The sequence below is a fragment of the Micropterus salmoides genome, unplaced genomic scaffold (genome assembly GCF_014851395.1).
Source record: "Micropterus salmoides isolate LMB-PRFRI ecotype aquatic unplaced genomic scaffold, ASM1485139v1 Ms_hic_scaffold_6, whole genome shotgun sequence".
Classification (NCBI taxonomy): domain Eukaryota; kingdom Metazoa; phylum Chordata; class Actinopteri; order Centrarchiformes; family Centrarchidae; genus Micropterus; species Micropterus salmoides.
The window spans coordinates 6,021,268-6,035,909 of record NW_024044348.1 but is presented as its reverse complement, the minus strand read 5'-3'; the positions used below and the strand labels follow the sequence as shown (position 1 = coordinate 6,035,909).

The following is a 14,642-nucleotide window of genomic DNA, read 5'->3' as shown; positions in this document are numbered from 1 at the left end:
GTATGGAAGCAGAGCTATTATTAGACCGCGATGTTTGCCAGAGAGAAACGCCAAAGTCGACGGTAAAGACAGCAGCAGCTGAACGGTCGAGGTGAACGATGTCCCTGGTGGTTTCAATCTGTCTGTCATCGTTGGTACACATCAAAAAATGTGTAAACAGAGCTAAACAGTGACAAAGGACATAAAATAAGGATCTACAGCAGATGAAGAAATAGTAAAATAGCTTTTTAGTAAATAAACAACTTCCAATTAATCTGGATTAAGATGAGATCATAAAAATTAAAAGCCACAATAAATATAGTGAGGAAAGAAAAAAAGTTCTGGAAAAGTCAAGAATCATAAATATAAAATAGAAATTTGCACTAAAAACTATGCAAATTATATCTGATATATAAAATTCTTGACTCTTGACTTTAGTTTCATCTCCCCTCCGTTTTCTTTCTTCGCAGACGTGCTGAATGACGCCATCTTTGACGAAGACCACGACGAGATGGTGATCGTAAAAGACATCGACATGTTCTCCATGTGTGAACATCACCTGGTGCCCATCTTCGGCAGGGTGAGCGAAGCGCACACATACCAGGGTTCGACGGGATTTTTGAGAGAAATTCAAGCACTGAGAAACATTCATTCCTTCATAAATGAGATGAGTTCACTTTGCTGGAACATGATGACAGGATGATGACATGTGTAGCGTGGTGCCCGTCAAAGGCCAACAAGACGAGGTCGTTGTTAAAGAAGTAAGTCTGCGAATCTGTGGAGAGCGACGCAGACCTTCCTCCTGTCGTGTAAGAATTTGGTGGTTTTTCATTTAAATTCGTAGATCTATTTATTATTTAAATCATAAAAAGGTGAAAGGTTGTGGTTTTACTCGGGGGTTGATGTTCCTCCGTAAACACTTTCCAAATGAGTTTATGGTCTCAATCGTTAGTTACAAGTCTTCATCAATACAACATGATGTTCATGTATTAAATTACGGTGGTCCCATTTAAATGCTCCGTACTTGTATATTTCTAGTCTTTTCGACCACTCAAAGCGCTTTTACACTACATCTGCATTCACCAGTCACACACATTCATACACTGAGCCTAAGTGCTCAAACGGAAACTAACATTCACACACATTCATACACTGGCGGAACAGCCGCCAGGGGCAAATTCGGGGTTCAGTATCTTGCCCAAGGACACTTCGACATGCAGCCAGGGGGAGCCAGGGATCGAACCGCCGACCTTCCGATTAACGGCCAACCCGCTCTACCTGAGCCACAGCCGCCCAAGAAAAAAAGAAAATAGACGATAAAGTAGTGTATGCTTTAGGGAGGGACTACCTTGAGTTGACAAGTCGCCTCGATGGCGACCTGTCAATCAGAGTGACTCATATCCACTGCACTGTGTACATTTAACCAGCGCCGTTGAAAAAACTCATTAAGAGGCGGCTGTTTTTTCCGCAAATTACATTTTTCCAACTAAATGATCTGTATCTGTACTCACAATGGGCGGAGCTTAACCTGACGTGACCGGAAGTTGCCTGAATTTGATATGGGTTGATCAGACGTTGGTATATTTATTATAAACTATTTACAGCACAGCCTCAGAATAGAGCTGCAGAGCAAAGCTTTTCACAGAACAAGTGTTTTTTTTAATAAAAGTTCCTATTTATTGTTTATTAGAAACCTATTATACTGACACATTTTCACTCTGATACAAAAAAACCTGCTTATAATCACCTATAAAATGACAACTTCATTTATTGTACAGAATAAACGTTTAGAAGATTTACAAAAAACTACGATTTGGAGTTTGTTTTTTTTAAGTTTAGAGGTGGTGGCAGGTAGATTTTGTTACTGGGGTACAGGGCAGGCTAGCTGTTTCCTCATTTGCAGCCTTTATGCTAAGCTAAGCTAACCGACAGCTGGCTGTAGTTTTACATTTACCATAAAGACATGAGCGTGGTGTCGATCTTCTCATCTAACGCTCCACCAGAAAACCAATAAACATATTTCTTGAAACTGGAAACCACTGCTTGACATTGCTGTAGATTTGTTTTAAACTTTAAACACAAAAAAGAAGAAAGAATTAGAACAAATATATAAAAAAAAAAACCCAGAAAAACCCCGACCCAAACACAGTCACTGACATACGTTAAAAGGCAAAACAAAAACAGATGAAAAAGGTTGAAGAGTAGCAAATAATTGTCTATTGTGACAGAAATGTCCATACAGGCTGAAGTATGTTCGGGGATGTAAAAACATGGTAACAGACGTGTTCCTTAAACCAACTCTGTGACGTTTATCTGGATGCGGCTGGTCTGAAGAACAGAGACAGAGAACAAGAGAAATTAGTTGGATTAGATTAGCTGAGATCTGTTTATCCTAAATTTGTTTTGTTTTTAGCCTCCTTCCTGCTCCTTTGACATCATTACTCTCCACTAAAACCCGATTGGCTTCTTCCCTCTTTCGGATTTTTCCTTCTGTGCTCTCCTTATCCCTCCATCTTCGCCTGCAGGTGCATGTCGTTTAAGACAATAGGGGCTGGCAGCTGATCCTTTTCCAGAGGTTTAAAAGGGCTCTGATGACAGCAGTGAATCACACAACCACTTACCACACCTCGTGTGTTTGTTAGTGTGTGTTTGTGTGTGTGTGTGTGTGTGTGTGTGTGTGTGGTGGCCATCAGTGGCTGTTTATGTCCCTCCCCTCGTCATCAGCAGCGGCGTTGCCTCTTATCCAGCCTCTCTCATCTGTCCGTCTGTCCATCCGGTGTGTCGCTCAGTGAGTCACCACACAGCTAGAGGCCGCCTCCTCCTCCTGTGCAGGTAGCCGCCGGCTGTTTGATAAACTGTTTCAGTGTCTGACGCACGAGAGCAGTTAATTGCAGGCTGTCGTTTACTTTGCGATCAGCAGAGCTGCTGTCATATCAACAGCTGGAAGAGAAAATACATCGCAAAAACACTCGAGGTCCTTCTATGTGATGTATTTCCTGCAGAAACAGGTCACTGACGGGTCAATCTTAAATGTAAGCGTTATGGAGAGGATGGCAGTTTCCTTTGATAGAAGGTGAATAGAGGTCGGATTGGGGCTCTTACTGTGTGTCCCTAGTTTTAGACCATTCGTACACCTTTGTTCAAAGTGGTCCCCCATCTATATTTATATATCTATATCTACATGGAGAGAGCGATAGATGGGTAGATATAGATAGATAGAAAGATAGAAAGGCAGATTAATAAAACAATTTTGATTATTATGTATTTTTCTGTTATAGATAGATATTTTATTTTAGTTATTTGATGAACCATGTTGAACCATTATTTGATTGAACCACTTTTTTAATTCATTCATTCATTTTTGTGTTTATTTATTTTATTTAAAGGAGGCCTATTATGCAATTCCAGATTTTATGACGTAAAAGAGACAGGAGCATCTACAGCTTGTTTCAGACAGAGGCTGACGTGGAGGCCTGCAAGAAGAGTCCAGTATAAGACAGAAAATTATATTTTTTGAACTTTGAATCATGCAAAGCTGCCATAAAGGAGTCACAGAACTACAATATAGGACTGGAAAAGTAGTTTAATAGATTTACTTTAAACACACGTTTACTGTTAGATAAATAGATAGATCATTATCTGTTACAGCTACTTGTGCAGGATGTGGTCACCACTGAAGATGCACTTGTGTCCATTTAATTATTTTAAGATATATTTTCTGACTCACCAGGACTTTAGAGGCAAAACTTACAAATCCAAAATAACTTTGTTTCAACCTGACTATTTATTTATTTATTTCAAAGGGACAGTGCATATTAATGGACATCTTAGCTTTTCAGCAATGTAAATATGCCAGAATTAGCCCGAAGGCTATTTTACATCTGTAGTCCCCCGGCAGGTCGTCAAAGTACAAGGTAACACAGTTAAACTTTAAATTAACCTTAAACGCACCCTGTCCACCTTAGTGGATATTTAAAAAGTCTTTAAAAAATGTGTGTTTAAAAAAAAATTCAAATTTTATTTTTCATGCCTAAAGAGCAATAAAGATTCATAGGAAATAAATCTTGACATAGGCTGTCATAATTAATGCATGAAAGGGTTAGAAACACAATTTTCAACATCATATTATAAAAGGCACCACAGTTTTGTAGACAGGGTTATTTCATTTAAAGTGCTGTTTATGCAGTAAAGTGCCATTCTCTGAAATTAAGTACTATTAATTATGTTTAAGTGCTATTTAGTGCAGTTAAGTGCTGCATCTAGTACAGTAAACACACACATACGCAGTAAAGTGCCATTCTATGAAATTTCTGGATGCAAGCCCACAGCCAGTTGCACAAATGATGCACAAGCATCCAAATTATTTTCATTTGATGGAACAATGCGGCCGTGAAAAATCATGAGTACATACGTACACCCAGCTAAAAATAATGCAGTCTAATACGACGGTCCTGCATTAGAGCACACCTGAGGATAGAAATGGGGTGGGCAAAATAATACAAACACTGGTCAGTATAACACAATACAATTCAGCAGCAGCACAATGTAAGACAGCTTCAACAAAAACTGGGCACAACCTTTTTAAATAATAATAATTAATAATAAATTTATATTTTTGGGCCACAAGATGGCAAAAGAACAAGGTGACATCCACACAGCCCAGATATATTTTCCACAGAGCAACATTCATTTTATGTCATGTTTCTCTCGACTTGATAAATGTAAGTATTCACTCTCCTTTTAGCTGCTAATGTTCCACTTTCTTCAACAGCTAGTTAGTTAACTTTCTCTGCTGTTCAGGCCTGAGCAGCGTACAGTCTGTTTATCAGAGCTCGTTTGCTGAACAGGTTGATGAGAGCGTTGAGGCTGAACCAAACGTGCCGTAAAACCAGAACTGAGAACTAAAAGTGCTTTAAAAAAAGACTCTGTAGTTTATTAAAAGTAGGTTTCTATAACCTTGATGGATCCTCTCGTTATTATTTCTTTCTTTTTCTTTTTTTACCTCGCCCCATCGTCACTCACAGCTTGTGCTAGTAAACATGAATAATGTGAGCAGATAAGTGAAAAAGCAGCCGTGACAGCCGGTGTGTTTGATGTCGATATGTCAGGCTGCTGCTGCTGCAGAGAGGGAGGAAAAGGGAGGGATTGGAAGAAAAAGCAGAAAAAGAGATCTTTGCATGCTTGTTGCCGCTGCCCTTTCTCTCGTCTTGTCAACAAATTGCGTCTGACATTTGAGTGTGTGTGTTGGTGTGTGTGTGTGTGTTGGTTTGTAAGAGAACTGGAGCCTCCAGACATCTACAGCAGTGATTCTCCAGCTGACGGCTCCGTCTCTTCCTCCTCTGTCTGCTGCTCATCCACCTGCTCTGGCTTCTGTAATTTGTATCAACAGTTGAATATCCAGGGTAACTTAAACTCACCAAACAATAACTGCTTGTGTTTAGGGTCAGGATAAAGGTTTTGTCCCCCTCCTTATGTGTAAAGTGTCCTTGGGTCCCCTGAAAGGGCACAAGACCAGCTGTTTTCATTATTGTTATTATTATGCTTTTTGCCCTTTTCGCTCTCCTTTATCAAGTACTATAACTTTTTTTGTGCATGTAACAGGTTTGCAAAGTGAAAAAGCCCAAAGTCCACCCCAAAGGGAGTTCCCATCTCCCACAGAAAACACTGCTCTGCCTGAAAACAGCTCGTTTGTAGGCCAGCCTTTTCCTTTTGTTCTCTCGTCACATCTCGTTCTCCCCGATTCGTCACAAACGGACGCATGGTCAGGACCCGTCAGTTTGTAACGCACTGGGGATCCCTATAGCTTCACAGCTCAGCGCAGTGGGGGATGCCCTGTATTATCAGTTCTTGACGGTAAAGGAAGGTGAGAGGAAGGGGACCTCGGAAAACAATTGGTTTGGGTCTGACAACTATGGATGAAGTTATTCCGGCCAGAGAATCGATTCTGAGAGGATGCTTTGTTTATTCCAGCGACAGGTTAAAACAGTGAATGGGTGTGGTTCTGTAAATTAGCAAAGCAGAAATATCTTCAAATCAAATTCTTCCAAATAAGGGTTTTCTATTACAAATCTTAAAAATTCCAACACATCTGATGGAAAACTTCTTTACACTTGGTGTTCAAATAACCTATATTATTGACATAACCCATAATAGCATGCACTCATGATTCAAGCTAGCACATCGAAAGACACGCCAAAATTTACAAATAGAAACTGAGAAATATACAAAGGCATATGCATGTTAACAGGGAATTAACTTGCTCTACAGCTGAAGAAACATAAGCAGATTCTCACCTGATTCACTCACACACAAATCACAAGGGAGAAGTAATATAAGCTTAATTGTCCCTGCTGAACTGAATTTAACTGTCTGTCGCTGTAACGGCGAATTCGCGGGTCCACGTGCGTGCGCTATTTGTGCATCCACGCTCCCCGCCGATCTGGGTCTATATGATATTTAACAGAAAAGACTGAGTAAGAACGTGGTTGGGGTGGATGGAGGGCCAGAACCCCGACTTTGAACCAGGAGAGCGCTGTTTGTGTCCCATGTGAAACAAAAAGTCAACATTGGATATTTTTATTTAAGTTAAGCAAGTTACGTAAATTACTTAAGTGTCGTTCATTAACTTACGTGTTAACTGACGTAACCCAAACCATGATGTTTTCTTAACCTTAACCAAGTAGTTTTGTTGCCTAAATCTAACCAAATTGCAGCGTTTCTCAACTTTGACAACGTGCCGTGTCAAAATGGCGATGTTTCGAAACACTAGCGTTTTATTTTCAAAGTGTAATTGGACGTTGCATATTTATTGTTGTTAACTTTACCAGACGTTACATATTTGTTGTTGCTAAGCATTGCTAACTTGACCGGGGAGCCCTAAACGTATAAAAATGGTAGCCAGGGGCGTTAAAAAAGCAACGCCAAAGGGCCTTGACCAAGCGTCAATATGTGACGTGTCAGGAGTGAGAATGTGTTGTTACAGCAAAATGCGCGTCATATCGCTCGCCTAGCGACTAGTCAGACACGCCCTCAAAAACAGTAACTACCCTCCAGGCGGTCAAAGGACATAAAGTTGTCTCTGTGATGTAGAGACACAGCTCAGTTTTTAATAACTCTGAATCTCTTTCTACAGTCCACGTTGCTTGGCTGGTTCGGGAACATGTACAGATGAACCGAAGCCGTGTTTACCGGCTTTTCTGGGCCCACCCTACTCTGCTTCTGATTGGCTAGTAGTCCTTACCTAGGAACTGCGCATGTGCAACTCCCAACAAAGATCTTTTAGAAGTAAGATGCATCACTCTGTAGCTAAAACGGAGCGTTCAACGCAAGGTGAAAAGAGGAGCTGCAGCAATGTGCAGCATGACAAAAAGATGTTTTTTGAAAATTCAACCTGTTCTGGTACAACCCCTAAATATAATGATGAACCTGAAAATGAGCAGAATATGACCTCTTTAAGATTAATGTAAGAGGGAGATGCATAACGAGGGGGAAACAGACTTCAGCACAATACTGGACCAGAATGATAACATCAGCCCATGTCAATTTCCACACATTTATAACCGACCACGTATTCTGTAACTATTTTGTTGAAATCTTTTTGTTCTCTTTACTGTTTATGCCAAGAAAATATCCTTTAGTTTTATTACCACACACAAAAACTGCTTTAAAAACATCCAAAAATGGCTTGAAACAGCCACGTTTCTTCAGTTTGAAGAGATGGTCAACTGCACTTCCATTAGTAAGGCTACAGGAATAAATACTAACAATATATACTGTATATATTTATTGTGCTCGTTTGGAGGGTTTGCTGTATGACACTGTGCATCGTGTGTGATGGGAGGTGGAGATCATACTGTCAGGTTTAAAGCAGCCAGGAGGGACTGACGGTCTACAGTTCTGCGTGAACGTAGCTGCACTGTGTAGTTTTCACCTTCCTTCACTCATTTCAGTTTGCACTTTTATAATACCAGCCTGTCACTCCGACACTCTGGGCCAATCACCTTCCTTCTGTACACTCCTGGCAGGTGCACGCTGCACATCTTTACTGGAATATATCGATCACTCACTTTTGCTCACTTTTGTTTGTGCGTTGCACCGTAACATGATGTACACAGGGGCACTTGTGTATACTTGACTAGTATAAAATATTTAACCTTCTTTTTTTCTCTGTGTGCAGGTTCACATCGGTTACCTCCCCAACAAGAGAGTTCTGGGCCTCAGCAAGCTGGCCAGGTGAGCACGTTTACTCTCCCTCTGTGTGTGTATTTTCCCTGGGCAGTTTTTTAATTGGCCAACTTACAGTAGAGGTGTGTGTGTGTGTGAGAGAGAGAGAGCTAGTGTGTATTTAAGCTGATTATTAAAACTTGTGTGTGTACTGGCGTAGATTCTGATCCCAATGACCCCAATACCTTGAGGCTTATCACACTAACACCCCTTACTAACCCAGTGCTGTACATAAACACTCACGTTGATGAGAAACAGCCAAACCATTCACCTTTTTTAAGATAAAAAAAAACTAAGCTCTCGGGCTGGTGCACTGTAGCCTGTTGCAACTCCTGCTGCACACTAAGTGACGCAAATTTAAAAACCGAAAGAATTTGGTTCCGATCTGAAAGCGAGATAATTTTATACAACGTGGGGGGTTTTTTTCCCCCGAGATCTTGGGACAAGTCAGATGGAGCAAAAAGAAAAACAAACATCAGTCAGGATTTCAGATATTATTACGGCCAAATTCATTTGGAAGAGAAAACACAGGTAAACAGTAAAATCACCACCCAAACTGTCTGAGTCATCTATCACAGATTAGAGACTGCCGTCCTGTAATTTTCTTGCACACCAGAGACATTTCCAGTACACTCGCTTGCAGTTTTAACTCCACATAGAGCCGGGCGATATGGCCAATAATGTTATCACGATGGAAAATTCATATAATTCAATATATTATTTCTTTCAAGTTTAAAGGCTGATTTTTTTGCTCCTGAGTTAAAGTGAGGTAGAACATTCAAAGCAATTATGATCAATTATTTTTTCAACAAATATGCATGAGTAAAATAAAGTGAAATCAGTCCCTTTTCCTCAACAAAATAAATATCTTAGTAGAAAAATTAAGTGCTGGTTTGTTCGTGATTCAAAATAATTGAATCAAACATTTACTGAACATTTATTTTATATTTGTTATATTTTTATTAAGGGAAAATTATAACCCAATAATTAGCATTATTGTTTTATTTCCTAGCCTGTCCTCCAGATACATTGGTTTCGATAATCTGGATAAATTGTTGGCTTGTTTATGACCAGTTTGATCTTCTAAGTGCTCCGGTTTCTTGCCCAGTTGAATTAGTAGTATTTTTTTATTTCATGTTATGAAGATCGTCATAATCCCTTTCCCTTTATCCCAATTTATAACCAAAACCTGCCTTATTATAAAAATGGAATTCTATGCAAAATAAAACACTTACAGCTGCTCAATCTAGCGGACTATAGACATGAACGTTGTCTTTCCAGAACAATACTTGGACGTAAATGTGGGAAGCCAGGAGCGATCACATCATTCTCATTGTACTCCTACTGGTTGGTTTGGGTGCCTTCACAAAATCTTTTTCCTCCCCACGGACAAGAACAATATCCTCTGAATTCCTGGTCGTTTTGATCAGGCTAACAAACTCCATCTTTAAAATTATAACCAGGCTTTGTTTAGGGTAATATTAATTCCCTCAAAATGGACCATGTATTTTGTCATTGATAAATACCTGTCTTGTCTCTGGTCATGTTCCGTCCGCCTTTACGCCCCTGCTAAAAAATGAAAATCTCGACCCCTCTGTTCTCTCTAACTTCAGGCCCATCTCTAAACTGTCTTTCTTATCTAAAGTCCTGGAGAAAGTAGTTTTTACCCAGCTGCAAACATTTTTAATTAATAATAATGTTTATGAAAAGTTCCAGTCCGGCTTCAAACCCCGTCACAGCAGTGAAAAGGCACTTTTAAGAGTTTTTAATGACTTGATTTTAACTGTTGACCACTCAATCCTCCTGTCACGGTTGGAAAATTGTGTGGGAATCAAAGGTACTGCACTTAGGTGGTTTCAGTCCGATAGGAGCTTCTCTGTTCACCTCGGTGATTATTCCTCTGAAACGGCCCCATTTACCTGCGGTGTCCCTCAAGGTTCTGTCTTAGGCCCCATCTTATTTTCTTTGTATATGCTGCCCCTGGCCTCCATCTTTGAGAGGTATGAGGTCTCTTTCTGCTGTTTTACAGACGATATTCAAATTTATTTGCCCCTGAATGTAAAAGCAAAGGGTTCACTGCAGCCCCTGCGTGACTGTATGAAGGACATCAAAACGTGGATGAACCTAAATTTCCTCAACCTATTTGGAGACAAGACAGAGATCATAGTGTTTGGACACCCTGAACTGTTTGATGTAGATTCTCACGGCCCTTTAACTTCAAACAGCCGCTCAACTGTGAGGAGTCTTGGTGTTGTATTGGATAGTGCGTTTAAATTTGATAAACAGATATCTGCCCCAACTCTCGAATGTTGAAAACACATCTCTTTTCTTTGGCATTTCCTTCGAGTTAAGTCTGTTATTATTACTGGCAATTTTAATATCACTATATATCGTATACTGTATATTATAATGTTTTATTGCTGTACTTTTACTGTGTGAGTAGTGTCTTGTTGTTGTATTTAACCTTGGTTGTTTGAAGTGTGCTATATAAATAAAATTGAATATTGAAAAATAGCGTATGTGTCAAGAGACACGAGAGTTCATGGCCACGTATGGATCATTCGGATGACCTTTGCCGAGATTATTTTTACCACAAGATTTTACAGACAAGCAGCTTATTAAGTCACACGACTGTTCGATCGACCAGACGTCGTCGTTCTCATCAGAAGAGATGGAAGAACGGGACAAATTGGAGAACAAAGGTCACCTGCAAATTCCCTTTCCTGCCACACCTTCACCTGTCCACATGACTTAACATTTACATTTGCACTGAAGGCTGCAGTGAGATCAGAGCTGCGGCTTCTTTCCTCTAAAAAACAAAACAAACCGGTAATCTTTAACGCAGCTTTAGCTGTTTTTCTTCTTTCCAACTGTAGCATACATCCTTCCCTTTGCCTATGTACAGTATGTCCTTGTGCTGCCCGTTTGGTCTTGTGACATTTTCTTGGAGGTGGACGAGGTGGAATTTGTCCAAAGTGGTTTTTCTCACAGAGAAGAGCAAGAGGTCGAAGGTGAAGACCGGGTCGTTCCTGCAGATCTGTTTGTTTTCCTTCTGTTCCCTCGTCAGACCAGGCAATAGCTATAAAATGGCTGTTTTTGTTGTTTAATGCTTATTTTGATGCCTTCCAATGGGGTTGGGTTTACCTCGTTTTATGAGAAATGTCCACATAAACAACCTCAGTTGATGAGATGTGACATAAGAGGACATTTAAAAAGACGGTAGAGCTCAGTTACGTTTATCATCAGCTGCAGAAAACACAAAATGATTGACCGTCTTTGAAAAAAAATACTCTTGAAGTTCCTCTTTGTTGTCAACTATTCATCAGACTTTCCTTCTCGGCCGCTACGCTACTCCTACGAACGCCGTCTGGCTCTGCCATCCCTTCACACAAAGCAATCTCAGTCCCGGCTGTTCTCATCTGTGACACCACGATGTTGAAACAAACTACCACACGCCATCAGAGCACGGGCGTCCCTCTCTAACTTCAACAATCTCACGAAAACTCATCTCTTCCGAGAACACCTCTTATAACACATCACTAACCCCCAACCTCTGCACTTCCTGCGCTCTCCTTTATCTATCTTCTTACAGTTCTCTTGTATTGATTGCACTATTTGTTAACTCTTACTTCTTTCCCTAAGTATTTACCTTATTGATGCTGGGCGTGCTAATATCTCTTTCTAGTATTTATTTTCACTTGTAGATCTCTTACTGTATTGATACGTGTGTGATTTTTTTCTCAAATGTAAGTTGATTTGGATAAAAGTGTAAATATAAATACACAATTACATTGAAACAAAAATAGAGAATGGATAGAAACAAAAATGCCTGTCCTGGTCTAATCCATATTATCATCTAATGTCATCTCTCACTATGCACCTTGGATAGAAACTGCTTCAGCTACTCCTCCCTGGCCCAACTATTCTTCTCCCTTGTTGAGACATTATTCTTTCTCTCTCTCCTCTTCTGTGTTGTTCTGTATCCACATTGGATAAACTCCAGAAAGTTCCATTTTTGCAGCATTGTGTATGTAATTGAAAGAACGTCAACACATGGCTATGTCTCTGGTTGAGATTGGAACGAGCTGTGGTTTATCTATTTTACCCAAATTACAATAAATAAGCTATTTCTCCTCAATGTTTCAATTATAAGTTAATTCATAATTGCTTATCAGCTGTTTTAATATAGATTTTGAGCTGATATTGTAGCAGAAGTAGATGCTTTATACATAAAGGTTTTTCATTTCAGACATGTTGTGCTCAAGCATTTGTAAATAACACACAAAAAAACATTCATAGTTTTGGTATTGAGTAAGTGTGTATGTAAAGAAAACTTCAGAAATGGGTTAAATGCAGAGATGCTCACAAGTCACTGAGCTAGAGTCCAAGTCTCTGAGCTAAAGTCCAAGTCAAGTCTCAAGTCACTGAGCTAGAGTCCAAGTCAAGTCTCAAGTCTCTGAGCTAGAGTCCAGGTCGAGTCTCAAGTCACTGAGCTAGAGTCCAAGTCGAGTCTCAAGTCTCTGAGCTAGAGTCCAAGTCGAGTCTCAAGTCTTTGAGCTAGAGTCCAAGTCAAGTCTCAAGTCTTTGAGCTAGAGTCCAGGTCGAGTCTCAAGTCACTGAGCTAGAGTCCAAGTCGAGTCTCAAGTCACTGAGCTAGAGTCCAAGTCTCTGAGCTAGAGTCCAAGTCAAGTCTCAAGTCTCTGAGCTAGAGTCCAAGTCACTGAGCTAGAGTCCAAGTCAAGTCTCAAGTCACTGAGCTAGAGTCCAAGTCAAGTCTCAAGTCTTTGAGCTAGAGTCCAGGTCGAGTCTCAAGTCACTGAGCTAGAGTCCAAGTCACTGAGCTAGAGTCCAAGTCACTGAGCTAGAGTCCAAGTCGAGTCTCAAGTCACTGAGCTAGAGTCCAAGTCTCTGAGCTAGAGTCCAAGTCAAGTCTCAAGTCTCTGAGCTAGAGTCCAAGTCACTGAGCTAGAGTCCAAGTCGAGTCTCAAGTCACTGAGCTAGAGTCCAAGTCTTTGAGCTAGAGTCCAAGTCGAGTCTCAAGTCTCTGAGCTAGAGTCCAAGTCGAGTCTCAAGTCACTGAGCTAGAGTCCAGGTCGAGTCTCAAGTCACTGAGCTAGAGTCCAAGTCTTTGAGCTAGAGTCCAAGTCGAGTCTCAAGTCTCTGAGCTAGAGTCCAGGTCGAGTCTCAAGTCACTGAGCTAGAGTCCAGGTTGAGTCTCAAGTCTCTGAGCTAGAGTCCAGGTCGAGTCTCAAGTCTCTGAGCTAGAGTCCAGGTCAAGTCTCAAGTCTCTGAGCTAGAGTCCAAGTTGAGTCTCAAGTCACTGAGCTAGAGTCCAAGTCTCTGAGCTAGAGTCCAAGTCAAGTCTCAAGTCTCTGAGCTAGAGTCCAAGTCACTGAGCTAGAGTCCAAGTCGAGTCTCAAGTCACTGAGCTAGAGTCCAAGTCTCTGAGCTAGAGTCCAAGTCGAGTCTCAAGTCTCTGAGCTAGAGTCCAAGTCGAGTCTCAAGTCACTGAGCTAGAGTCCAGGTCGAGTCTCAAGTCTCTGAGCTAGAGTCCAGGTCAAGTCTCAAGTCTCTGAGCTAGAGTCCAAGTCGAGTCTCAAGTCTCTGAGCTAGAGTCCAAGTCGAGTCTCAAGTCACTGAGCTAGAGTCCAGGTCAAGTCTCAAGTCTCTGAGCTAGAGTCCAGGTCAAGTCTCAAGTCTCTGAGCTAGAGTCCAAGTCAAGTCTCAAGTCTCTGAGCTAGAGTCCAAGTTACTGAGCTAGAGTCCAAGTCGAGTCTCAAGTCACTGAGCTAGAGTCCAAGTTACTGAGCTAGAGTCCAAGTCGAGTCTCAAGTCACTGAGCTAGAGTCCAAGTCTCTGAGCAAGAGTCCAAGTCAAGTCTCAAGTCTCTGAGCTAGAGTCCAAGTCAAGTCTCAAGTCTCTGAGCTAGAGTCCAGGTCAAGTCTCAAGTCTCTGAGCTAGAGTCCAGGTCAAGTCTCAAGTCTCTGAGCTAGAGTCCAAGTCAAGTCTCAAGTCTCTGAGCTAGAGTCCAAGTTACTGAGCTAGAGTCCAAGTCGAGTCTCAAGTCACTGAGCTAGAGTCCAAGTTACTGAGCTAGAGTCCAAGTCGAGTCTCAAGTCACTGAGCTAGAGTCCAAGTCTCTGAGCAAGAGTCCAAGTCAAGTCTCAAGTCTCTGAGCTAGAGTCCAAGTCAAGTCTCAAGTCTCTGAGCTAGAGTCCAAGTCAAGTCTCAAGTCTCTGAGCTAGAGTCCAAGTCAAGTCTCAAGTCTCTGAGCTAGAGTCCAGGTCAAGTCTCAAGTCTCTGAGCTAGAGTCCAGGTCAAGTCTCAAGTCTCTGAGCTAGAGTCCAAGTCAAGTCTCAAGTCTCTGAGCTAGAGTCCAAGTCAAGTCTCAAGTCTCTGAGCTAGAGTCCAGGTCAAGTCTCAAGTCTCTTGTGGTTATA

At 41.1% G+C, this 14,642-nt stretch overlaps 1 protein-coding gene across 1 annotated transcript in view; it reads left to right on the top strand.

Annotated features, from left to right (window-relative positions):
- gch1 (GTP cyclohydrolase 1) overlaps nt 1–14,642 on the top strand; it is a 49,320-nt gene that overhangs the window by 29,861 nt on the left and 4,817 nt on the right. Inside the window, exons 2-3 of the mRNA XM_038701528.1 lie at nt 450–559; nt 8,156–8,211. Coding sequence (XP_038557456.1) covers nt 450–559; nt 8,156–8,211 — 166 coding nt within the window. The remainder of the gene's footprint in view (nt 1–449; nt 560–8,155; nt 8,212–14,642) is intronic.